We start from the raw sequence: 27,567 nt of genomic DNA, 5'->3' as shown, positions 1-27,567 counted from the left end.
ACAGGATCCAAACACAAACAACACACATGGAGTGAGTTATCATATTCCTAACAAATAGAGAAACAAGACAACTAGATATACATATCATATAAATGAGATACAACTTACTTAAACATAACTCACCTAATTCCACATAACAAGCCAACACATAGCAATGTTTCAAAACCTTACAGATATCACAGGATTGTATCTAGATGGTTTAGAAATATCTGCAAAAGGACGGGAATGGAGTCATGTTTTATCTTAATTGCACAAGCTACGTGTTCTGAGCATATCATCATGGAATCTCTCTGGCTTGTTGATTCTTCATTGGATAAGCTTATGTCACTCACTGTTCCAAATTTGCATAATTTAAAAAATAGAAGGATTAAATATCTCTGTTTTAAAATAGATGAACTAAAATTACATATTTTTAAAAATAGGGGGACTAAAATTACATTTAAACCTAAAATAAATCCGCATATGCATTTTCCATTAAAAAATAATTTGTAATAAATTTGTATATTTTTTTAAGAAAAATTATCATAAGTATAGAATTTTATAAATTAATTTAAACTTTTATTAGATATTTTTGAAGAAATAATCTTAATAATTAGATATTTTGAAAGAAAAGAAAATACATTTTAAAGCGCTCATGTATTTAAGCAGTGAGACAAAATTTTAAATGAATTTTTAACAGTAACTAATTATATATATATATATATATATATATGACCTTAAATAATTGGTATATCTAAAGATCATAAGTTAGTAGCGGTCCTTGAGGTTCCGAAGAGACTTGATTGCGTGTTAGACACGGGAGAGTGATAGATCAATTGTACATTTTTGTAGTCTATAAAAGGAGAAATAAATGTTTCAAATGGCAAAACATCTCCTTACTATCCTTCTAAGTTCTAACTGTTAGACCATTATTTTCAAAATTCACTATGAGAGCACACAAACTCTTGTTGTTTTTTATACAATTCTGCTTAATAAACTATAGTGCCAACATCTTTCCAGCAAATGGTTATTTTCTTGGCCATCAGTGTTCCATTGTCCTCCATTTGAAAAATAACCTAATATTCAACTCTACAAAATCCAAAAAGCTTACCCTTTGGAACCAAACTGAAGATTGTTGCCAATGGCATGGGGTGACATGCAACGAGGGGCGTGTTATAGCCCTTGATCTCAGTGAGGAGTCTATCTCGGGAGGACTCGTTAATTCAAGCTCTCTTTTCAGCCTTCAATATCTACAGAGCTTGAATTTGGCTTTCAATAACTTAAGTTCGGTGATTCCTTCGGAGTTGTACAAGCTGAATAATTTACGTTATTTGAACTTGTCTAATGCTGGATTTGAGGGGCAGATTCCAGATGAGATTTTTCACCTCAGAAGGTTAGTTACTCTTGATTTGTCTTCTTCATTTACCTCACGTGATAGGCTGAAACTTGAGAAGCCAGATATAGCAGTGTTTCAAAACCTTACAGATATCACAGAATTGTATCTAGATGGTGTAGCAATATCTGCCAAAGGACAGGAATGGGGTCATGCTTTATCTTCATCGCAGAAGCTACGTGTTTTGAGCATGTCATCATGCAATCTCTCTGGACCTATTGATTCTTCACTAGCAAAGCTTCTGCCACTCACTGTTCTAAAATTGAGCCACAACAACATGTCAAGCGCAGTGCCAAAATCCTTTGTAAATTTCTCCAATTTAGTCACACTAGAGTTAAGAAGTTGTGGCTTGAATGGTTCTTTTCCAAAAGATATCTTCCAAATATCAACGTTGAAGTTCCTTGACATCTCAGACAACCAAGATCTTGGGGGTTCTTTGCCAAACTTCCCACAACATGGTTCTCTTCATGACCTGAATCTTAGCTATACAAATTTCTCAGGAAAGCTTCCAGGTGCAATTTCCAATTTGAAGCAGTTATCTGCAATTGATCTATCTTACTGCCAATTTAATGGTACACTTCCTAGTTCATTCTCAGAACTCAGCCAACTTGTTTATCTAGACTTGTCTTCCAATAACTTTACAGGTTCGCTTCCTTCTTTTAATTTGTCCAAGAATCTCACATATTTATCCCTTTTTAATAATCATTTAAGTGGGGTGTTGCCATCCAGTCATTTTGAGGGCCTTAAAAAGCTTGTCAGCATTGATTTGGGGTTTAATTTTTTCGGTGGGAGTCTCCCCTCATCTCTACTTAAACTCCCATATTTGCGAGAACTTAAACTTCCTTTTAATCAATTCAATGGTTCCTTGGATGAGTTTGTGATTGCCTCCCCTTTGTTAGAAATGCTTGATTTATGTAACAATAATATTCGAGGGCCTATTCCTATGTCTATTTTTAACCTCAGAACACTTCGTGTCATTCAGCTTAAGTCAAATAAGTTTAATGGCACAATACAATTGGACAAGATTCGCAAGCTGAGTAATTTAATTGAACTAGGCCTCTCACATAACAATTTGTCAGTTGATATAAACTTTAGGGATGATCATGACCTGTCACCCTTTCCTCATATGACGCATATAATGTTGGCTTCCTGTAAGTTGAGACGAATTCCTAGTTTCTTGATAAATCAGTCCATATTAATATATCTTGATCTATCTGACAACGGGATCGAAGGACCAATACCTAACTGGATTTCGCAACTTGGATATCTTGCTCATTTGAATCTTTCCAAAAATTTTCTCACACATTTACAAGAAAGTAATACTCTTGTTCGTTTGACAAACCTTTTACTTGTCGATCTTAGTTCCAACCAACTGCAAGAGTCTTTTCCTTTCATTCCAAGCTTTATAACTCATTTGGACTACTCAAACAATAGATTCAACTCTGTCATTCCAATGGACATCGGAAATCATCTCCCTTTCATGAATTTCTTGTCTCTTTCAAACAATAGTTTTCAGGGACAAATCCCTGAATCATTTTGCAATGCTTCAAGTCTTCTCCTGCTAGATCTTTCCCTTAATAACTTTGTGGGGATGATTCCCATGTGTATTACTAAGTTGAGTAACACTCTAAAGGTGTTGCACTTTGGTGGAAACAAACTCCAAGGTTATATTCCTAATACTCTGCCAACTTCATGCACTCTAAAGTTATTGGATCTAAATGACAATCTCTTGGAGGGTACCATTCCAAAATCTTTAGCCAATTGCCAGAAACTACAAGTCCTAAACCTTCAAAAAAATTTATTGAGTGACAGATTTCCATGTTTCTTAACTAATATTTCCACCTTGAGAATCATGGATTTAAGGTCAAACAAACTTCATGGATCAATCGGATGCCCAAGAAGCAGCGGTGATTGGGAAATGCTTCATGTTGTTGATCTAGCCTCCAATAATTTCAGTGGGGCAATACCAGGAGCACTATTAAACACTTGGAAAGCAATGAAGCCTGAATTTGGTCACTTATTTTTTGATCTCGTTGATTACTATGACCAAAAGAATTTCAAGGATTTATTGACACATACGAACAAAAGTATTGTAGCTATATTAGCTAAACTTGTTACAAACGTACCTCGCTCTATCCTTGACCAGACATCTTCCGATAATTATAATACAGGGGAGCTCTCTCGATATCAGGATTCAATTATTATTACCTACAAAGGTAAACAAATAAAGTTGGTAAGAATTCAAAGGGCCTTCACTTACGTGGATATGTCAAGCAACAATTTTGAGGGTCCAATACCAAATGAGCTAATGCAGTTCAAGGGATTGAATGCTCTTAACTTGTCAAATAATGCCCTCTCAGGTCATGTCCCATCATCTATTGGAAATTTGAAGAATCTTGAGTCTTTAGACTTGTCAAACAATTCTTTCAATGGAGAAATTCCAACAGAGCTCGCAAGTCTATCTTTCCTTGCATATTTGAATCTCTCATATAATCACCTGGTGGGGGAAATTCCAAAGGGTACCCAAATTCAATCATTTGATGCAGATTCCTTTGAAGGGAATGAAGAGTTATTTGGACCTCCACTGACCCATAATTGCAGCAACGATGAAGTGCCAACACCTGAAACACCTCATTCACACACTGAGAGTTCAATTGATTGGACTTTTTTAAGTGTAGAGTTGGGATGTATTTTTGGCTTTGGAATTTTCATCTTACCTCTTATTTTCTGGAGTAGATGGAGGTTGTGGTATTCCAAACACGTTGATGAGATGCTTCACAGAATCATCCCCCAGCTTGATTTTGCGTACCAACACCGTGGAGGGAAGCGATACAAAATCCTTGTGTGGAGGTACTGAAATCTAATGTAAAAGTTTTACTGGTTGAGCTTCTGCAATTGGGCAATTACTGTTCATAATATTTTGCTTTTGTATGTTTTAATATTCCTTTGTTTATGAGCAATGTCAAATAAGTACTGTTTCCATTAATCATGTTGAGACCAGCGATAAAGCAAAGTAGTTAGTAATCTCAAGATGTGTTTTAAATGATTGTTTGACAGTTCGGTTAGTTTAAGTTATATTGAGTTGTAAAATGTATAGATATATTTTTTTTTGGCTAACAATATACTAGATGAGTTTGAATTTGGTGTGGAGTTGGATGAGACTTTTGTTCTGTTGGGAGGAATACCTTTCTTGAAATTTAGGAATCTTGTCTATTATGTTTTATCCGTTAAAGTGGAGAAAGATATATGGTCCTGGAAAGAGGATGCTTCTCATGTCTATACTGTTTGTTCAGCTTACAATTTTCTGTTTTCTTCTCTTGTGTTAGGACCAAATAATTTCTTTGGTGTGTTGCTAAACAGCATTTGGAAGTACTCTGTCTTGGAGATTGATGCTAGACAGACAGAAGCCGCTCTACTCAAGAAGGGGCTAAAGTTGAATGGTCTTGGCTTGTTGGGTCCACTTTATAGTTTTGTCGAAGAAGATTATAGTCACTTATTTGTCTCTTGCCTATTTCTCTTACTGTATTTGGTTTGCTATTTTCTTGGCGCCCTCTTCTTATGGGGCGTTGTTTATCCAATTTGGCTAGTTATTGGGTACGTAGGAGACAAGTTAAGAATTTCTTTTTTTTTTTTTTTAAATTTGGCATGCAATTGTGTTGTCTATATTGTAAATTTTTTAGTTGTTACGAGTTTTTAATATATCAAAATTTTTGTTTTGATTCATTATTTTAAGTGAAGAGGGTGATATCATTACAATTGATAGTGTTTTAAAGATTAATTTATAAAGTGATACATTATCACTTAATTATTGACAAAGATTCAAAACAAAAAATTTGATATATCGAAGACTCAAAACAACATAAAACTTTATTAGAGACTCGAAATAAAATTCAGTAATTTATCAAGAACCTTAAACATATCTTAAATATAAGGATTTTTTTATTTTTTAATAATAAGAAATTTCAAATTTGTTTTCCCCTTTTGATAGTTAGTGATTAAAAAGACTGTATTATTCCACACCGTGACTCCATAACTTATTTTCTCAATATTAATTTGGTAACAGTTATAAATCACTAATAGTTTTCCCGCCTTGATAGCATTGGTTTGGTTGGCGATTTCATCCGCTAATATTTTGTCCTTCAAAACTGTCTTGAAAGCCTTTCCACTTACGTTGATCAAAAGAAAATTGTCCTTATATTAAATGCAGTGAGGTTTTTTTCCACATTCAGAAAATGAAAATGCCTGTGTTGACTAAGTAATACTTATAGCTTTTCCATTGGTCCCTACTCACCACCCGCTGTCTACTCAATATCAACGGAGCGTACCTGTTGCATTTGTTTTAGCATCTTGATATATGTCTTCTTGTATTAGGGAGACTTTTGATTTTCTTTAACTGCGGGGTATGCCCCGTTTATTATTGTATCATTTTGGGTTTAATGGAAAAAATATCAACGGTCAATTGACATAATAAAATGGGTATTTTTGGACATACGAAATGCTCTTAGAAAAGGAATTATTTTTCTGTTGTGGAACAACTTCTAAAATGGATTCATAGAAGAGCAAAGTAATATAGAGGATTGAGTGATTTTAGACTGATTTAGAAGGTAAACAATGTGCAGAGCATATTTTCCAGTTTAGAACACTAACCATTGAATTGAACGGATCTCTCCAGAGATTGACAGTAAACAACATACGTTTCTCTCGGTCTTGGACATTACCAGATTCTATAAATAATGCTCTTAAGAAACTTACCCAATGGTTTAATTCCGTCGTGTTTGATGAATATGAGTTACACTCTTGAAGTATTAAATATGAACAACAACAACCTCTCAGGCCATATTGATATTCCTGATGCAGCACCATCTTCGTGTGGTTTGTGGACTTTAAATCTATTAGATGGACCAATTCCAAAGTCTCTTTCCTATTGCTCGAAGTTAGAGGTATTGGACCTTGAATCAAATCAAATTATTGATGGCTTTCCATGCTTTTTGAATGAAATATCCACACTTCGTACCCTGGTTTTGTGGAACAACAAATTTCAAGGCTCACTAAGATGTTCAAAAACCAATAAGACTTGAGAAATGCTTCAAATTGTGGACATCACTTTCAACAATTTTAGCGGCAAACTATCAGTAAAATATTTCACAACCTGGAAAAGATATATAATGCATAATGACCAGGAAATTGAATCAAAAGGGGTTTTTTGCACAAATGGGTAATGTATATTATCAAGTAGAGTGACAGTTATCAGCAAAGGTTTACAGATGGAGTTGGTTAAAATTTCGACAACCTTCACATCTATTGATTTCTCATCCAACCATTATGAAGGACCTGTACCAAAGGTGCTAATGCATTTCAAAGAACTCTATATCTTGAACATGTCAAGTCATGCTTTGTTTGGTAAAATTCCATCATCCATAGGTAACTTGAAACAATGTGTAACATCCCATTTTTCGTAAGTTAATTTAAAAAAAAAGAAGAAGAATTGTTATTTATAAATAAATAGAGTTTTAGAAAAATGATGAGGTTTTATAATTAAATAAATAAGGAAATAATTTATTAATTAAATAATGATTTGAGAGAAAATAAAAGAGTATTTTATTATTCATTTGATGAGAATAAAATAGAGTTTTTTTTAAAAAATAATAAAAATAAATAAATAGAGTAAATAATAAGTCATGAATACCCTAGCTATAAATAGAAAATGTTAGGTCAGTTTTCAGACTAATCCTCAGGCCTCCTTCGTCTCTCAATCTCGTTTTCCCTTCTCAACCTCTCTTTTCCCGCAGACCATCAAACATGTCTCAGAAAAATGATGATCTCGGACTCATTCACCGTTGGATCGTCGTAAAATTTAAGCATCAGGTTCGCAATCCAATTCCGAGTATTCTCACCATTGGGAATTTCGAAATCATGTCTGAGCTTAGAGGAAAACCCTTCGCATTGGACCCTTTTATCTTTCCGCAAAAACCCAAAACTGTCTTGCTAAAAATACGATCCTGGATTCATTAACCGTTGGATTGTAGTGAAATTTGGATATGTTGTTCCAAATTCAATTTCTCACACTTTCACCGTTGGGATTTGCGGGATAATATTCGTGGAGAGAGAAAAAGGAATCGTATGAAGATAGTACAAATGGAGGCTTCAATCCCTTCTCATTATCTCTTGTCAGAAGACGTGAGTCTGCTTAGAGGTAAGGGATGAGTTATTCACAACTGGGGATTACTGAGAACATGTGTAGGGATCCTTAGAAGATTAAATTGGGGTTTTATTTTGGGATGTTTATTAAATTGCAATTTTTCCTTTATAATTATAAATAAAATGAATATGATTCATGAGGTGTGACAACATGCTATTTTGAGCTTATACCATTGTAATTGAGATCGAGTGTATGTGATAAACTGAGTAAACACGTGATCGAGATGTTGTGTGCATTGAGTTGTAAACTGTGGATTGTACAATCACACGACTATAAGACCCTTTTAGGGCGACGAGTTAATGCTAAGACTCTTTAAGGGCAACGAGTTAATGCTAAGACCCTTTAAGGACGACGAGTTAATGCTAAGACCCTTAAAGGGCGACGAGTTAAAAATATTTGAGAACAATTGAGGAGTCGTGTGTTTTGTACAGTTCATAGATATAGTCTATGTGCTAAAATATTTTCTGGGTTGGACCTGAATCAGGAGGGAGAGGCCCTGACGGACTCTTTGGAGTGTAGGCCTTGGGGTCACACGGTTTGAGTGCTCCTTTAAGCCTATGTTGATCCCATATGGTTGGAGCATTCTCGCAAAACACTATGACCTGAATGGTCTCCCTATGATTTACCTAGTGAGAGTGACTTGACTTGCTAGTGTGGTTTGTCTTGTCATGTACTCCTAGGTGCCCGACGAGGTTTTTCACTGACATGGTACCACATTGCATATAAGATTGAGTCTTAGCATAATTGTTGCATACGCTTGCTAATTGTTTATTATGAAATTGATGTGTTATTATATCTTGATCGGAGTGTGGGATTCTTGTGTAATCTGATTGATGATTGAAAAGTGAATTTTGAATGACAAAGTGGTGAAATTACGTGAGCTATGTTTAAGCAAGTGGTATCTCATGTACATAATATGTATATTTAATTGTCTTGTTTCTCTATTAGCTAGGAATGTGATAACTCACTCCCTGTGTGTTGTTGTGTTTCTTGAACTTGTGTTCGGGGAAGCAGATGAATAGGTGGATGACTATGAAGAACCTCATGCTAGAGGACACGGGAACACAACGTTCTGATAGGATGTGACATTAGGATATAGGTTCTATATTAATTGTATGAAGCTTAGACGACCTTGTTTGAGTCGAGATTACTCTTTTGACTCCATTATTATTTATTTGGACAAGTTTGAATATGATGTAGAAAAAAAATGAATGTGAGCCTTTTTCCCCTTTGAAAGACTTGTTTAAAAAAAATGTTTTAAAAATACTTTTATTTAATATTTGAATTTTTATTCCTTTATTAGTATATATGTGAGGGGTAGAGGGTGTCACATTTAGTGGTATCAGAGCCATACCCCTCACATATATACTAATAAAGGAATAAAAATTCAAATATTAATTAAAAGTATTTTTAAAACATTTTTAAATACAAGCCTTTCAAAGGGTAAAAGGCTCACATTCACTTTCTTCTACATCATATTCAAACTTGTCCAAATAAATAATAAAGTCATCTCGGCTCAAACAAGGTCATCTAAGTTTCATACAATTAATATAGAACCTATATCCTAATGTACATCCTATCAGAGCGTGTGTTCCCGTGTCCTCTAGCATGATTCTTCATAGTCATCCACCTATTCATCTGCTCCCCCGAACACAAAGTTCAAGATCATCACAGGATCCAAACACAAACAGCAAACCGGGAGTGAGTTATCACATTCCTAACTACTAGAGAGAAACAAACAACATATAGTAGCCAAATACAATTTACTTAGCATATCTCACATTATTTCATCACTTTGTCATTCATAATCACTTTTCAATCATCAATCACAATACACAGAATCACACACTCCGATCAAGACATAATAACACATCAATTTCATAATAAACAATTAGCAAGCGTATGCAACAGTTATGCTAAGACTCAAGCCTATATGCAATGTGGTACCATGTCAGTGAAAAACCTCGTCGGGCGCCTAGGAGTACATGACAAGACAAACCACACACTAGCAAGTCAAGTCACTCTCACTAGGTAATATCATAGGGAGACCAGTCAGGGTCACAGTGTTTTGCGAGAATGCTCCAACCATATGGGATCAACATAGGCTTAAAGGAGCACTCAAACCGTGTGACCCCCAAGGCCTACACTCCGAAGAGTCCGTCAGGGCCTCTCCCTCCTGATTCAGGTCCAACCCAGAAAACATTTTAGCACACAGACTCTATCTATGAACTGTACAAAACACACGACTCCTCAATTGTTCTCAAAATAATTTTAACTCGTCGCCCTTAAGGGTCTTACATTAACTCGTCGCCCTTAAAGGGACTTAACATTAACTCGTCGCCCAAAAGGACTTACATAACTCGTCGCCCTAAAGGGACTTAGCATTAACTCGTCGCCCTTAAAGGGACTTATGATCGTGTGATTGTACAATTCATAGTTCACAACTCAATGCACATATATATCTCAATCATATACATACTCAATTTATCACATACACTCGATCTCAATCACAATGGTATAATCTCAATTTAACATGTTATCACACCTCATGAATCATATACACTTTACCTATGAACTATGCAATACACACAACTACTCAATTGTTTTCAAAATCATTTTAACTCGTCGGGTTCCCACATGGATCCCATCACAATACTCGTCGCCCTTAAAGGGTCTTACAATTGTGTGATTGCACAGTTCATAGTTCACAACTCAATACACACATCTCATCTCAATACACATGTATTTCATCATCCGTCACATGTTCAATTTATCACATACTCACAGTTTGAATCATCATTTCATAACCTCAACATAACAATTTATACAAAAGATTTTATCACAACATGGGTGTAAAACCCTGAAATAGTTTCTCACAATTATATCAAAATCAATTAATCAAATCATGGGTTAAACACAAAGACATCAAGAGCACTCAAGTTTATCAATCAATTCTCATCAGGACATCAATTGGTACATAGAACACAATAATATTGTATTTATAATCATAAAGAAAAATTATAATTCAATAAACATCCCAAAATAAACCCAAATTTAGTTCTCTAAGGATCCCTACACATGTTCATTCTAACCCCAATTGCGATAAACTCATCCCTTACCTCTAAGCGGACTCACGTGTCTTCCACAGCGATAGCGCATCTCTAGCGGTTCCCTGAGATTCCTCCAGTTTTCCTCCGACTGCTCCGATAGAATTCCCAAACGTCAGAGAGACGGAGAAGAGATTGAAGCCTCCACTTGTACTGTCTTCATGCGATTCCTTTTTCTCCCTCCACAATATTATCTCGCAAATCCAACGGTGAAAGTGTGCGCAATTGAATTTCGAACAACATATCCAAATTTCATGAAAATCCAACGGTTAACGAAACCGGATCGTAGTTTTACTGAGACAGTTTTGGGTTTCTGCGGGAAAGAGAAAGCTACAGTGCGAAGGGTATTTCTCTTAGCTCTGACATGTTTTGAAATTCCCAACGGTGAGAATGCTCGAATTGGGTTGCGAACTGGTACTCAAATTTCACGACGATCCAACGGTGAATGAGTCCGAGATCGTCTTTTTCTGAGACAGGTTTGGTGGGCTGCGGGAAAAAGAAAGGGTTTTGGAGAGGAGAAGAGGGAAAATGAAAATGTGGGAAAGAAGAGGCATCGTCAGTCTAAAACTGACCTAACATTGCTATTTATACAATGGGATGTTACACAATGGGAGTCTATGGACCTTTCACAAATCTCTATAGGTAGAGAAATTCCAATGCAACTTGCAAGTTTGCCATTTTTTTCATATTTAAATCTCTCCTTCAATCATTTGGTGGGGAAGATCCCAATTGGTACCCAAATTCAGTCGTTTTCAGCTTCTTTTGAAGGTAACACTACTAGAAAGAATATTTTTAACATCGGTGCTTTAACATCGATTTTTGATGAAATCGATGTTAACAAAAGGATAGTGACATATTTGTAAATAACATGAGTTCGTTAATATCGATTTTTGAAAAACCAATATTAAAGTGGTGATGTTAACATTGGTTTTTCCAAAACTGATGTTATTTTGCGATTGTTAACGTCGATTTTATGAAACAACATTGTGTTTTTCCTTTTATTGAATCTGTCTTCCTTTCTTCTTGCGTCCACTTTGAACCACTCTAACCCTAATCTCTCACTCTCGCTCTAACTCTCACTCTTTGAGGCGGTGCGGTGACTCCTCAGTCTCCCTCTCGTTCTCGCTCTCACTCTCCGCAGCGACTCCTCAATCTCGCTCTCACTCTTGCTCACACTCTCTACAGAGGTGCTTCAATTCCTCAGTCTCACTCTTGCTCACCATCACGTCTTGTCATCAGGTACCTACTCTTGTTTATTCTACTTTCTACGATGGAGTTTTCATTGCTACTTTATGCTGGAAATGAAAATGTTGAAGTGAAGATGAACTCTATTTTTGCTGTATAAATGTGAAAACGAGGGTCACCACATGAACTGGAGAAGGAGGGTATCTAATCAAACTTGCCAAATTGAAATTATAGGTGAACTCCACCAATTAGTGTATGTTATTGTTAGCGTTAAATAATGAATGAATGTGTTTGCGGTATTGATATTGATAGGATAGTACATTATGTCCATTGCAATCCTAGCTACTTGGTATGTGTGTCGTTTCGTTTGGTGTCTTTATATAATCTTCAACCTTCATCTTCATGTCATTCTCTGGACATCGAATTATAGTGTCGGGTCATAACCAAGCTTGGTTCGTTGCTTCTTCATCTTCGCTGGAGATCGAATTTGCTGATAAATGTTTGGTGTAAATAAGATAGCATATGTGAAAGCTGCAAAAATATTAATTGTAGTCAAGTCACATAGTAAAACTAATGGTCATCACTAAAATTAGGGAGTCATAAACAAATTAGGTAGAAACTGCAGATTCCGTTTGTATTAGGTATCAATTAGAGAGTTATATAAACAAATTCTACTGTTATTAGATTAGAACAAGGTCAAATACTAACTTTAGAAAACTAACCCAATTACAAACTTCAGACAATGTTTTTATAATATTTTTTCCAGACAATTGTTTAAATTGATTGTAAAATAATGAATTGTATGTCTGAAAAAAAAGCCAAAAAAAACATATTATAGTAAAAAGAAAACAAATACTATCTCTTAAATTTGAATTATGCTGATTTCAGTGTTTTAAATTTTCTAAGTCAATTAAGTCTATTATTTAAAAATAAATAAATAGATGTCGTCATTCTACCAATTTGTTTCTACCTAAAACTCTTGAATATATTTTCTCTATCTATTATACAAAGAAGCCCCTGACTACCTGAGTTCTGTCCTGTTGACACCTGTCCAACTGCCTATTCTCTGTCTTGTTGACACCTGTCCAATAAAAATAATAATAAACCATCTACCTTGTTTGCTCACTTCAGTCCACGTGAAGGCTTCATCCTTTTTTCTGAAGGTTCGTGTTTTACAAGGCCCCTTCTCTCTTCTTTGTGCCAGCTGTTGCAATTCCTTATTTCCACAACCATCAAGCCACATGTCACTTTCTAATTGCCAGATTTCCCCGCACCATTTAATTCTCCTTAATTCCAGAACTTTCTTCTCTCTCTTCCATTTCTCTTGCATCCGTCCAGATTCTTCCCCCCTTCCCCCTCTTTCTCTTCCTCAACTTCTTCTCTTTTCTTCTCTATCAATATTCAGTTTCCCCTTTTTTCTCTTCCTCAACTTCTCCTTTTTTATTCTCTGCTTTTGTTTCTCCTCCTTTATTCTTTTGCATCCATCCCGTTTTTGTTTCTCCTCCTTTATTCTTTTGCGTCCGTCCATATTTTGTTTCACGTCAATATTCTATTTTTTCTCTTTTTTGTCTCATTATTTGTGGTTTGATTTTTACGACAATCTAATGACGGTACTGAAGGTTACGACGCTTTGCCCATGGAAGAGTTGGGATAGGCTATTGAAGAATAAATGTTCCATTTTTATCTATTTTTTTCTCCCTTTTTTGCCTAATTTTTTATGGTCTGATTTTTTGTGGTTTGATTTTTGGGACAGGCTAACGATGGTGTTGAATGTTAGAGTTTCTGGCTTCTCGCAATACAAAAGTTTGCATTTTTTGTGTTCCTGAGGCTTCTCTAACGTGTTTATTGCTTCCTATGCCCATCTTTTTATGTTGTGTAATGGTTCAATATATTTTTTAGCATGTTGTATGCACAGAAGGTGGAAGAACATATTAAAGCTGCGATTTTTATCTAAAAAACTCCATGAGTACAGGTTCGTAAACACAAAAGCTTAATTTTTTTTTGGGTGTTCTACCTTTATTTTGTTTTCTGACTTCTCACAATACAAAAGTTTAAATTTTTTTGTGTTCCTGAGCTTTCTCCAATGTGCCCATTGCTTCATATGCCCAGCTTTTTGTGTTTTCGTCCTTTTTTGGTGGTGTAATGGTTCAATATATTTTTTGGCATGTTGTATGCAGAGAAGTTGGAAGAACACATTAAAGATGTCATTTTTATCTCAAAAACTCCATGACTACAGGTTCGAAAACACAAAAGCTTAAATTTTTTTGGGTGTTCGGCCTTTATTTTGTTTTCTGACTTCTCGCAATACAAAAATTTGATTTTTTTTTGTGTTACTGAACCTTCTCCACTGTGCTCATTGCTTCCTATATCCAGCTTTTGTGTTTTCGTCCTTTTTTGGTGGTGTAATGGTTCAATATATTTTTTTGCATGTTGTATGCAGAGAAGGTGAAAGAACATATTAAAGTTGCGATTTTTATCCCAAAAACTTCATGAGTACAGGTTCATAAACACAAAAGCTTAAATTTTTTTGGGTGTGTTGCATTTATTTTGTTTTCTACATGAGTATAGGTTCGTAACGACAGTGCTGAAGAATAAAGGTGTCATTTTTTTTTGCTTTTTTTCCTAATTTCCTTTTTAAAAAAATTTGTCTTCTGTCATTTTTGCTACAAGAGTTGTTGTTGATTTCTTTTTGTTTTTGTTATACTCTTTTTCGTTTATTTTTTTCAATATGATTCACAGAGCAGTGTTAAAGAATAAATGTTCCCTTTTTATCTATTTTTTTCCCGTTTTTTTTGTCTAATTTTTTGTGGTATGATTTTGTGGTTTGATTTTTGGGACAGTGCTGAAGGTGTTGAAGAATAAAGGTGTTATTTTTTCCCCTTTTTTCCTAATTTCCTTTTTGTAAAAAAATTATCTTATGCCATTTTTGCTACAAGAGTTATGATTTTGTGGTTTGATTTTTGAGACAGGCTAACGATAGTGCTGAAGGTGTTGAAGAATAAAGGTGTCATTTTTTCCTGATTTTCTTTTTTTAAAAAATTATCTTCTGTCATTTTTGCTACAAGAGTTGTTGTTGATTTCTTTTTTTTTTTCTCTTCTATTCTTTTTCATTTTTTTTAAAAAAATGATTTTCTACCTTTTTTGCTACAAGAGTTGTTGCTGATTTTTTGCAACAATATGATTCACATGGCGGTGTTGATGAATAAAAGTTCCATTTTTATCTATTTTTTGCCCGTTTCTTTTTGTCTAATTTTTTGTGGTATGATTTTGTATTGTTTGATTTTTGGGACAGGCTAACGACGGTGCTGAATGTGTTGAAGAATAAAGGTGTTATTTTTATATTTTCCCCCTTTTTTTTATTAAGTTATCTTCTACCATTTTTGCTGCAAGAGTTATTGCTGATTTATTTTTGCTACTAAAGTGATAATGGTGATACTAAAGACATTTTCAAGGCAGAGTTGCTATATTTTTATGGTATCTCCATTTTTATGGTATCTGATTTTTGTGGTATTTTTTTAAACCATTGTCATCAAAGTTGATACTTTCCCTTCAGAATGCTAATATCTATTATATATTTCCTTTTTTTTTTGTGTAGATGCTGTGAGCAATTTGCAGAACTGCAGCTATGGGGTAAGGATGTGTGGGTAACGCTACCCAGTGCTTTTTTTGTTTAATTATTATTATTATTATTATTATTATCATCTAAATTTGTATTTTGATTTGATACTTTCCATCAAAAAACGTTTGAATGCCATAAATAAAATATATGGACCTGGAAGTAGATATCATAAAAATGTCTTCTTGAAGTCATTTTTATTGTACCCATCTGATCAAAGACATTTTCACGAAGTTGATATATTTTTATGATACTGAGTCATTTTTTTTTGCTATCAATTCATAAACAAAATTGAGTATATTTGGATTTTATCAGTTATAATTTTCTTTATTAAATTTCTATTTTTCTTGCAGTTTTTGTGATAGTCTTAAATTGTTTCTTATATCATTCAGTATTTCTGTTTTGACAGGATGGTGGTGAAGCTACAACTGAGGAGGTGAAAAAGAGTTACCATGTTTTGAGAAAAATAGAGTGATGATGACCCCATTTTGATTGATGGAGAAATTTTTATGTTACTTTATTTTGACAGTTTAAAGTTGTAATTTAATCATTATGGTTTCCAGATAATGCATTTTATTGTTTACAATTTGCTGAAAAACGTAAATTGAAAACACATTTTTTATATTAGTTACACTGAGTTATTTAATATTAGTAATTTTATTCATTTCACTTTCGTATGAAATTTTTTTTCCATTAAAAGTATGACATGATCTTTTTGTTTCGAGTGAAATTCTTTTCTAATAGGAATTTACTTAATCTTTCATACCAAGCCCTAGGTGGTTGCTTTAATCCATAGAGTGCTTTCTTTAATCTATAAACATGGTCTAATTTTTGTGAGTCTTCAAACCTAGGAGGTTGTTCTACATATACCTCCTCTTGAATTAGACCATTTAAGAAAGCACTCTTGACATCCATTTGATATAATTTAAAGTTCATGATAGATGCATAGGCTAAAAGCATCATAATGGCTTCTAATCTGGCTACAGGTGCAAAGGTTTCTTCATAGTCTATACCTTCTTCTTGGTTATATCCTTTTGCCACCAGTCTAGCTTTATTTCTAATTACTATACCATTTTCATCCAATTTGTTTTTGAATACCCACTTAGTTCCTATGATTGGATAGTTTGAAGGTTTCTTTACTAATTCCCATACATCATTTCTTTCAAATTGATTTAATTCCTCTTGCATAGCTACTATCCAATGATCATCTATAATGGCTTCCTTAAGGTTTTTAGGTTCTATTAACGAAACAAAAGCCATATTATTGCATAAGTCTTTAAGAGAAAGTCTAGTGGTTACCCCTTTTGAGATATCTCCGATGATATTGTCAAGAGGATGATTTCTGGAGGTTCTCCATTCTTTGGGAAGATCATCATTTTCTTGGATTATGTTATCTTGAGCATCCTTGTTTTCTTCATTTCTCTTCCTTTTTAGATCTCTTTCTTGATTGTGCATATCTTCCAAAGAATCTGTAATATCATCAAGAAACTCCTCTCTCGAAGAGGTAATATTAGTTTCATCAAAAGAAACATGTATTGATTCCTCAATTGTCACGGTTCTTTTGTTGTATATCCTAAAGGCTTTGCTATGTAGGGAATATTCAAGGAAGATGCCCTCATCTGCCTTAGCATCAAATTTTCCTAGGCTTTCTTTACCATTGTTTAGAACAAAATATTTACATCCAAAAACATGTAAATGAGCAATGTTTGGTTTTCTATTGTTAAAAAGTTCATATGGGGTTTTCTTAAGAATGGGTCTTATTAAAGCTCTATTCGTAATATAAGATGCGGTGTTGACTGCTTCTGCCCAAAAATATTTTGGAAGTGGTGTGTCATTTAAAAGGGTTCTAGCAATTTCTTCTAAAGATCTATTTTTCCTTTCTACTACTTCGTTTTGTGGGGGTGTCCTAGGTGCAGAAAAGTTGTGTTCTATGCCATGTTCATCACAAAACATTTCAAAATCATTATTTTCAAATTCACCTCCATGATCACTTCTAATGGAGATAATTTTGAGATTTTTCTTTTTTTGGATGACTTTGGCAAGTCTTCTAAATGCATGAAATGCATCATTTTTATGAGTAAGAAATAAAGTCCAAGTATATCTAGAATAATCATCAACAATTACTAAAGCATAGTAACTACCACCAAAACTCATGACCCTAGAGGGTCCAAACAGATCCATATGCAATAATTGTAATGGTTGAGTGGTAGAGACAATATTTTTAGATTTAAAAGATGCTTTTGTTTGTTTACCTTTTTGGCATACATCACATAATTTATCGTTTTCAAACTTTAATATTGGTAAACCAACAAATAGGTCTTTTGAGATTAATCTATTTAGATGATCCATGTTAATGTGAGCAATTCTCTTATGCCATAACCAAGGATCATTATCTTTACTTAGAAAGCATCTATCATTTTCAGATTTTTGTTTTAAATCAATCATGTAAACATTATTTTCTCTAAAGCCTATATGCTCAATATCTTTGTCATGCTCATGCTTGATAATACAATTTTCAGAATCAAAAGATACTTTATATCCTCTATCACATAATTGACTAACACTTAATAGGCTATGCTTTAAACCTTCTACAAGTAACACATTTTCAATAGGAGTAGAGGAACTCGTACCTATTTTACTGACTCCAATGATTTTGCCTTTGTTGTTGTCGCCATATCTAACATGTCCACTTTTCTTGGGGGAAATGGTTGTAAATTTGGATACATCTCCCGTCATATGCTTGGAACATCCACTGTCGATGTACCACTTCTTCCTTACAGATTCTTCTTTGTTGTTTTCATGAGGTTTTGTCATGAGACACAAGTTGACTTGGTCTTCATCATGATCTTGGAATGACCTATTCCTGAAATTATTTTTGAAAAACAAAGAATTTAAAGAGGCCATGAATCTTGAAGTGGTTAAACTTTCTACAAGATACCTGCTCTGATACCACTTGTTGGATCAAGTGGCCTCGGAATAATTAAGAAGAGGGGGTTGAATTAATTATTAATGTACCTTGACTAATTAAAAATTATCCTTCTTAATGTTACTAGATTCAATTAGGCTTTTACTATAATGTTAAGAAAGTAAAGAACAAAAATAGAACCTTAACCAAAAGTAAAAGTGATAATTAAAGTGCACAACGGAAATTAAAGAGTGTAGGGAAGAAGAAGACAAACACAAGAATTTTATACTGGTTCGGCAACAACCCGTGCCTACATCCAGTCCCCAATCAACCACCGGTTCTTGAGATTTCTTTCAACCTTGTAAAATCCTTTACAAGCAAAGATCCATAAGGGATGTACCCTCTCTTGTTCTCTTTGAACAACCAAGTGGATGTACCTTTCACTTGAATTGATCCATAAGAGATGTACCCTCTCTTGTTCTCAGTTACAACAACCTAAGTAGATCTACCCTCTACTTGTACCACAAAGGATGTACCCTCCAATGTGTTAAGACAAAGAATTCTCAGGCGGCTAGTCCTTTGAATCTTTGTAAGGGGAAACAAAAGATATCTCAGGCGGTTAGTCCTTTGAAATCTTTTGTTTAAGGGGAAGGGAAGAATCAAAACAATTCTCAGACTGTGTCCTTTTGAATTCTTTGAAAAGGGAGAAGGGAGACACAAAAGAATTCAGGTGGTTAGTCCTTTGTTCTTTTGGAAAAGGGAGAAGAGAGACACAAAAAGAATTCAGGCAATTAGTCCTTGTTGAATTCTTTTTGGCAAAGAGAGAAGAGAATGAAAAGATATAGCACACTTTTGTTTTCTGCAGAAGAACAAGATTTGGAAAACAGAAAACTTAGAAAGCTTTTTGGAAAAGGAAGAAGAAGAAAGATGAGAAGCAAAGGTTTCAAGATATCTCAAAAGTTGTTCAAAGAAGTTCAAAAGTTGTAAAAGTTATTGAAATGCAAGTCAAGGTCTTGCTTTTATAGACTCTTCATGTCTAGTCAAGAAAACCATTAGAAGAGTTATAACCTTGAGAAAATCTTGAGAAAACCATTGGAAGAGTTACATCTCTCGACTTTTTATTCAGAACTTGTCACTGGTAATCGATTACCATAACCATGTAATCGATTACACAAAGCATTTTATGAAAAGAAGTGACTCCTCACAATTGAATTTGAATTTCAACATTTAGATACACTGGTAATCGATTACCAATATATTGTAATCGATTACACCATTTAAAAATCATTTGGAAGTTGCAAATTCAGTTAAAAGCTTTTTGAAATCAAATTCTATCACTGGTAATCGATTACATGAAACTTGTAATCGATTACCAGAGAGTAAATACTCTCTTGTGAAAAATCTTTTTGAAAAATGTGCTATGTTTGGTTTTTGAAAAATCTTTTTCAATACTTCCCTTGTGAAGTCTTGACTTGTTGCTTCTTGGTTTCTTCTCTTGAATCTTAATTCATCTTCTCTTGAATCTTGATTCTTCTTGATGTCTTTTCTTTAATCTTGATCTTGAACTTGTTGACTCAATCTTGACATCATTCTTTTGGGCTTTTTGTCATCATCAAAACTACTTGAATCATACTTGATTCATCATCATGAAGCTTGCTTTTACAGTGACCACACCAAAAATAGACAAAATTACAAATGAAGGAAAATATAACATTTAACACAAATCTTTCACCAAGATACTGTATGAAATTTGAAAGTAGATGCTTGACTTGATGCCACACGTCCTTAGCACCAGATATAACAAGGACAGGGCATTCTGAGATATGAACACATTCTGCCGCAATTGCAAATGTGACTGGATTTGCAATCCTATATATTAAAAATTAAAGAGAAAAAAAAAATTTCACAATGCCCTCCTCGTACTCCGTCTTGGGTAAGCATCCATCACGCATAAACAATTCAAGATAATTTTCGTTGCACAAACCACCATCATCTCCTCTAGTAGTCAGCACCACCGTGTCATCCATGCTGAGCAAAACCTCCACATTCAATGTTATAGGTAAAATGGAAAAGCAAGGATGATAAAACTTCAGAATAAGATAATGGATTATTCAATTACAACTCCACCAATCCCTGCATTGAACAAATTTTTCTAATGAAATATGTAAACATCAAAATAGGAGGTCATGAATGAGATTCTCTTCAAAGCAATCAAGAATTTTTTTTTTTGATAACTCAGTAACTAGATATAAAAGAAATATGTCAAATTTGAGTTAGGCTTATGCCAATGGAAAAATCTTGTTGACAGATGAAGATGCACACATTTTTTCACTAATAAGTTGCTTGATAAATCCATGTATTAGATTCCCAAAGAATAATTAAAATGCAATCGAGAAACAAAAGCCAGAAACAAGTTTAAAGCATCATAAAGTAATAGTAACAAAAACAAGGGATTGGGAATTACAGTATATTTAAATATGAAAGATTTCCAATATTTGATGGTATGCCTCCTTGGAAATAATTACCCCTCAAGTACCTTTCAATACACAGTCAAATGAGACAAGTCACCACCAGCATGACATAAAAGTAGTGAACTATTTAGAGAATTACTAAATAGTTCATTAGGAGTGAAACATTTCACTTACAGTGCTCTTAGCTCAGTACAATTGGTAAGTTCATTAGGAATGGTTCCATGCAAGCTGTTATGATGAAATGCCCTGATCCATTGCAAGCCATTGAATGGAATAGAAACCGCATAAGTCATAGATGCATCTTTACCAATACTAGGAGGAACATGTTTTCTACTTACAATCTCTGTAGTCTACTGAGTTTACCATTGCTGGGATATATAATCCCTCTAAGTTGCATGTATGGCGGATTTATGAAGAACAAAACACACACAAAGTGCCACACTCAGCTGAGAAAGTAGGAAAAAAAAACAAGTAATAGAATGAAGAGCATGTGTTGTCTGCATATATTGAGCGAACTCTTTGTTCATCACCAGGGTGACAAGAGATACCAGTCCATGCACAAGGAGACTCATCAAACTATTGCCAAAATGGGATAGAGAATGAAAATCGCCTAAAAAGTTAAAGTTTACAACTTCAAACTCTATTTCTCATATGAAAAGGCATTTCACAAAAATTTGGATAGAGAAACAAAATCCCAAAATGGGAAGTGAAAGGTGAAAATTTGAAAACTACCCAGAATGCAAATATTCCCCCCAAATAAACAAAAAAAGTAGAAAAAACTCAACACAACATAAAAGAGAAGTTGAAATAGAAAAAGAAAAAAAGGGTTCATGGTTCTAAGCATCCTGAGTGAGAGCAAGAGAGGAAGGGTAGAAAAATGTGACCATAATCACCAAGGAAATCCATGCTACAGTCACCAAGGAAACCCAACACCCAACAAAATACGTGCCACTGCCTTCTGCGACAATTTCCCATTCCCCTCAACTCTGAATTTCCCACGAGACAACCCTCCTCCATGTTCCACACTACCATGCTCAGGCCTAACCCCATGCCTCTCCATCATAACAGAACTCCTAATTGCCGCAATAGGAGGCAAGGTATCAAGAACACTAAGCACCTTCACTTTCTGGTTACTACTACTTTCCACTCTATCACTCAATGAAAGTGCACTATCAGGCACATAGTTCAATGCGTATGCTATCTCTGGAAAAACCAAGGAGAAAGTGGGGTTTGGATTGGTTCAAGCTGGTTGTAGTTGGAGCCCAAGAAGAAGGGGTTGGTTAGGGACTAGATGCAGAGCCTCTGCTTCTGATCCTTCGTGGGATTGGGGTTTAGGGTTTCTGCCCAATGAGAGAGACGATGGCACGAGTGAGAGAGAGATGATGCACGAGGGAGGGCTTCATTGAGGGGAACTAAGCGCTTCGACGGAGGGCTTCACACACGAGGGAGCTCTTCACCGAGGGAAGGCAAACTTGTTGACGGAGGGCGGCCGCGGAAGTTCGAGAGATCAAGCTCAAGAGGGAACAAAGACAAACTTGTTGATGGAGGCTAGTTTTGCTGACTGCATATGGACCACTCATAGGGCTTTTAAATTCAATTGAGATAACGACAGTTTTTTTAATAAAACCCGTCATCATTTTTATGACCAACACACAGTCTAAGGCGGTTTTCAATAACCGTCTTAGAATGTGCGTCGTAAAAGGCTTTTTCTAGTAAGATAATTACAAAAATGCCACCGGCTCATTTTCTAAGGTGGTTCCAAAAGAACCATCGTAGAAGGGCTGTCGTAAAAACACACATTTCTAGTAGTGATATAGACACTTTTACCTACGGGCATAAATTTATGTAGGTAAAATTAAAAAATATTTTTACCTATGGACTTTAAGTGTAGGACAAATCTTGTAATACCTAATAAATATATAAAATTCATAAAGACTTTTACCTATTGATACTTAGTGTAGCTAAAATTCTCGAAAAACTGTGCCTATCACTGTTGTACCATAGGTAAAACTTCAAAAGACAAGTACTTACGGTTACTTTGGTGTAGGTAAAACCTAAAAGACTTTTAGCTACCACTACACCAAAATTTATTTTTAATTGTAATTATTATTTGGATATAAAAAAATTGCTAGTGTTTTATTATTTAATTAAAGATATTAATGACCCATAAGTAATTGTTGGCCAAAATTATATATATGAAAGAAATTTCCAATAATATTATCATAAAATTAGCATTACAATAATAACTCATTCAGAAAAAAAATACAGCAATTTAACTAATCACTAATTAAGTTTTTAATCAAACATTCATTACTCAATCTCTACTGGTCTTCACTCTCCACTCTCCACTTTCCAATGACTCGCTTCAATTCTCACTTTCTCTCACCTCGAATTGCATTCTCGCTTCAATCATTACTCACTCGATCAGTGACTCACTTCAACTCTCTCTTTCTCTCACCCCGATCCTTATTCTCTCTTCAACGCTCTCTCATTTCCGTTGATCGGACATAAACACAAATGCGTAGTTGGTGTTGCATTGTGACTTTAGGCGGTGGAAGAAGTAGCACTGTTCCTAATGTAGAAGCACTCTGGCAGAGTGCATTGTTGTGGCTACGATCAGAAGTGTAGTCGCCAGTGGTGTCACATTGAGTCGTGATGCTAAGAGCTGGCTCGTGTCGTGTCAAGTTCCTCGACAAAGGATTGGACGGTGAGGAAGGTCGTGATAGTAGTGGTGGTGAAGGTGCTTCGATTGAGAGAAATTTGGTATCTCAAAATAAGGCTCTGTGTTTAGTTTCGGTGCAGAATCAGAGGTTGGATAAGTTGAATTACTAACTTAGATAATAATTATAACTGTGATTGAAAAATGATCCAAAGTTGAGCCTCTTCTTTGTGTTTGCTCGTTTTCATCTAATTCTTACAACCATGACTCTTTCATCACTTGAATCTCACTGGTTAGTACTCTACTCTTTACTGTCTATATATACTTTTAGTAACATTGAATGATTAGTGGAAATTATTGAGTTTATGTAATGTGATGTTGATGTGTATAATACCTGTTTGATGTAAGTCCCCAACCTAAAGTCCTAAACTACAACATGGTAAACATATATGTTTAAAAAAAAGTGCTCTTTGGGCTGGTTATGGCATATGCTTTAATTTTAGTTTAAGTGTTGAATTATTTATTGGTTTGGCCATCATAGTTATATTATGCATGCAAGGTGTTTGAGTTTAGAACTTTGTGACAGACTGTGATATCCAAATGGTAATGGAGATGAACCTAGGCATGATTTATACCTTTTCTTCTATTCCATATTTGGTGCTATGGGGACCAAGGGCTTGTTTGAATAAACTTTTTATATAAGTACTTATGAGAGAAGAAAATAAGAAGAATAAAATGAAATAACTTTTTCCAAAAGTTAAAATTAGTTTATGCATAAACTAATTTTAGCTTATAAAGAAACTTGTTTCATTTTCCTTTCTTATTTTCTTCTTCTATAAGTGATTATAGAGAAGTTTATCCAAACAAACTTAGATGACATTCACATGCATTCACAATTTCAGCAAGAGAATTTGACAAAACGATATTGCTTTAAAATAAGCTTTGTTAATGAAGGTCATAGCTATGGAAAGAGTGTTACACAATTCCGTTGTGATACTTGATCTCATAAAGGAAGACAAAAAGAAAAACCATACTTTGTGGAAAAATAGAGGGGCATATATGGTTATTATTTACCTCTGGATCTTGGACAACAGGAGCTTAAAATCCAGAAAGAAGTTCTTTTGCATCATATATCACTCTTGCTTTTGTATTAGTAGTATTCCTCACTGTTACAGTACTTCAAAGTTTTGTAGGATTAAGTTCACATCATGAAAGTAAAAAATTGACAAGCACTGCTTTTTAAAATGAAAAAAAAATAATATAAAAAGCCAAAATTATGCTTTCAGATGACAAATAAGTAATTACTAAAACTTCAAAGAGAGATACCTATCCTAGTGGCCTCCAATTTTGTATAGAATCTTCATAGACAATGAGTCAAAGATTTTCCCTTTAATAAGTCTTTGACCTGCCCTGAATCCAAAGAAAGATTGGCCTATGTAGTTTAATTCTGCCACAAGGCCTGTTTCTCAGCCCAGATGCTGACATTGCCAACCCAATCAATCCCAAGGATTGGAAGAATTCTGATAACCAGATTAGGAGAACTCATTTCATAAGTCTCTCCATGATTTTGGAGCTTCAACTGTCGTTTGCCATGCACCTCAGTTTCTACTAAAGTACCTGTATATTTGGTTTTGTTATGCATAAGTAAATTCTTTAACTACAATTCAAAGTTTTAAGTAACACAACATTAGATCAATATCCATGTTCCAAATCATCAACTGAGGCAAAAACAAGAATGGGAAGATGTTTGACACATGGTGTCAATTGATACAATCTATCTAGACATGTAGTACTATCAGATAAAAGAAAAAACTAACAACATTAACGACTAATATTTCCCAATATAAAAAAATAACCTATCAGATAAAAGATAAATTGAATTTTATTTTATAATAGACCATATATATGTGCTGAAGAATTTTACCATTGAACTTTGAAATCGGAGAGTGGCACCATGTCATTTCTATGTTTTCCTTGTCATTAGTGGCATGAAGGGCAGATACTGGAGGGTGGTGTGAAACCTGCAAACAATGCATGCATGCAAATCCTATAATACAATAATTACAATCATATTTGAAAAAATAATTATCTTTGAAAAACCAGAAAAAAGTTGGTAGTGCCACAACACAAAGCCATGACTTGATAAAGTATTTAATTATGAATTTTGAGGTCGAAGTGAGAATGGTATAAAAAAACCTAGTTACTTAGTACCTATTCCAGTAAGACATTAAGGTTTCCTTTGGAAACATGGTGAGTTTCACCAATAGTGGGATTGTAGGGAGCAACTCCAAACCTTAGAGGACGTATGGTAGAAATGCTCCATGCAAAAACTAATATACGTCTATCTAGTGGTGTCTTTCCATTGTTGAGGTTGCTTAGTAAATTTGTTGAGTTCTGACTTATAAGTTATAACAAATAAAGAAAAGAAAATTGAAGTCTTCAACCTAACGAACCCAATAGACTGATGCTTGATTTTAAAGGGGCTTTTGAGGAAATTCAAATAGTTTCCTTGATCCTTTGGAATTGAGAATCAATTTTGGTAAATTTTGAAGTTATGGCTTGAGAGTTGAGACCAATAAGTTACTGCTTGCCAATTAATGTTCCTATATTCGCTTGGCATGACAATAAGTTGCTTCCTTGTGACTTGATCACTGAAACAACCTCTTCACTTGTATACATTGACCCTTCTAAACCTAATAGTGGTGGGAGTCTTGTCACTTGTGCACTGCATTGCCCTTTTAACTACACCTATTGATGCTCTGTTTTGTTGTTCTCCTTGTTTCCCATCCTTAATGAGATACTATGACATCTTTGGATCATTTTATTTCTATCTTAAAGAGATAATTATTTTGGTTCATAAGTTAAATTGGAGGGGGACATCAACCAAGGTGTGACTTTGTATAAGAAAGCTTTGCATTACAACTGACATTACGCTGATGCCATGTATAATCTTGGGGTTGCATATGGTGAGATGCTTAAGTTTGATATGGTATGTCTAGGATAAGCATGCCTATATTTTACCCACACTTTGCATGTATTTTATTATGATAATCACACGTGCATATTAGTCTGTACTAATTATATTGGTTGTCATTCAATATACTGTTTAGGCCATTGTATTCTATGAATTTGCCTTTCACTTCTATCCACATTGTGCGGAAGCCTGTAACAATCTCGGAGTTATATATAAAGATCGTGAAAACCTTGAAAAAGCTGTAGATTGCTACTAGGTAACAGTGATGATCATATCATTTTGTTTCACTATTGTTGGATTGCATAGATTTATAATCACAATCTATTATTTTGGTTATGCAACTTGCTTTGTCAATCAAACCTATTTTTTCTAGTCATTAAATAATCCCAATGCTGTATACACTATCCAGGTTAAGTATTGTAGAATTCCTAAATTTTGAAGTTGTTAAATATCTTCAGTAAGTGATTATCTTTTCTTCCTTCTCCAGCGTAAAGTGGATGTTGTTGCAAGTATGATTGAGAAGGAATAAGCAGAAGGCTCTAGAGCAGAATGAGTAAACTTCTGCTCAGGTAATGGTGATTAATGTGCCTAAAGCAATGGCATTGACCTTTATTATTCTTGCAAATTGTTGTTGTTTCTTGTTTGCAAATTGTTACCCTTCTCATGTCAAACTTCTTATAATTTATTCACTTGTGATAGGTATGACTTTTATCTTATGACAACTAACTATCTCATGACATTTTTTCTTTTTTATTTTTTTCCACTAATTAACTTTTCCTTTACAAAAAGTTATCACTGTTTTTCTGCTTTTTAATTGGGATTATTGTACTTCTCTGCATGAATTTTCCTAGCAACAAGAAAAATTACTTGGAATTTCAATTTTGCAAGACTAGAATATTTGTGTTGTATTTAGGTAGTGTAATATTTTGCCTTTTTTTAATGTAGGTATGTGAGCATATAACGTATGACAACGTAAAACATATATCCCTGGCCTCATTTACTGGAATGCAAGAGTAGACTGTTATAACATCTTCTTTGTCGAAATCATTTAGCATCACAAGTAACAGGTCAAAGTTGTA

At 34.4% G+C, this 27,567-nt stretch overlaps 1 protein-coding gene and 1 pseudogene across 2 annotated transcripts; one reads left to right on the top strand and one right to left on the bottom strand.

The window, feature by feature from the left end:
- The first annotated feature begins 874 nt into the window (after positions 1-874).
- LOC102664945 (receptor-like protein 54) lies at positions 875-5,093 on the top strand. Of its 2 annotated transcripts, XM_041005298.1 has the most exons (3): positions 1,177-1,372; positions 1,486-4,222; positions 4,699-5,093. In XM_041005298.1, the coding sequence occupies exons 1-3, from the start codon at positions 1,324-1,326 to the stop codon at positions 4,706-4,708; spliced, it is 2,796 nt and encodes a 931-aa protein (XP_040861232.1). In that variant the 5' UTR covers positions 1,177-1,323; the 3' UTR covers positions 4,709-5,093. The 2 variants fall into 2 exon arrangements, with proteins under 2 accessions (XP_006573354.1, XP_040861232.1); XM_006573291.4 differs by having other exon boundaries at positions 875-4,222.
- Positions 5,094-21,768: 16,675 nt separating this feature from the next.
- Positions 21,769-26,245, bottom strand: LOC102661200 (oxysterol-binding protein-related protein 4C-like; annotated as a pseudogene).
- Positions 26,246-27,567: the final 1,322 nt, after the last annotated feature.

The sequence above is a fragment of the Glycine max genome, chromosome 1, assembly GCF_000004515.6.
Source record: "Glycine max cultivar Williams 82 chromosome 1, Glycine_max_v4.0, whole genome shotgun sequence".
Lineage (NCBI taxonomy): Eukaryota > Viridiplantae > Streptophyta > Magnoliopsida > Fabales > Fabaceae > Glycine > Glycine max.
This window is presented reverse-complemented; position numbering and strand designations above follow the sequence as displayed.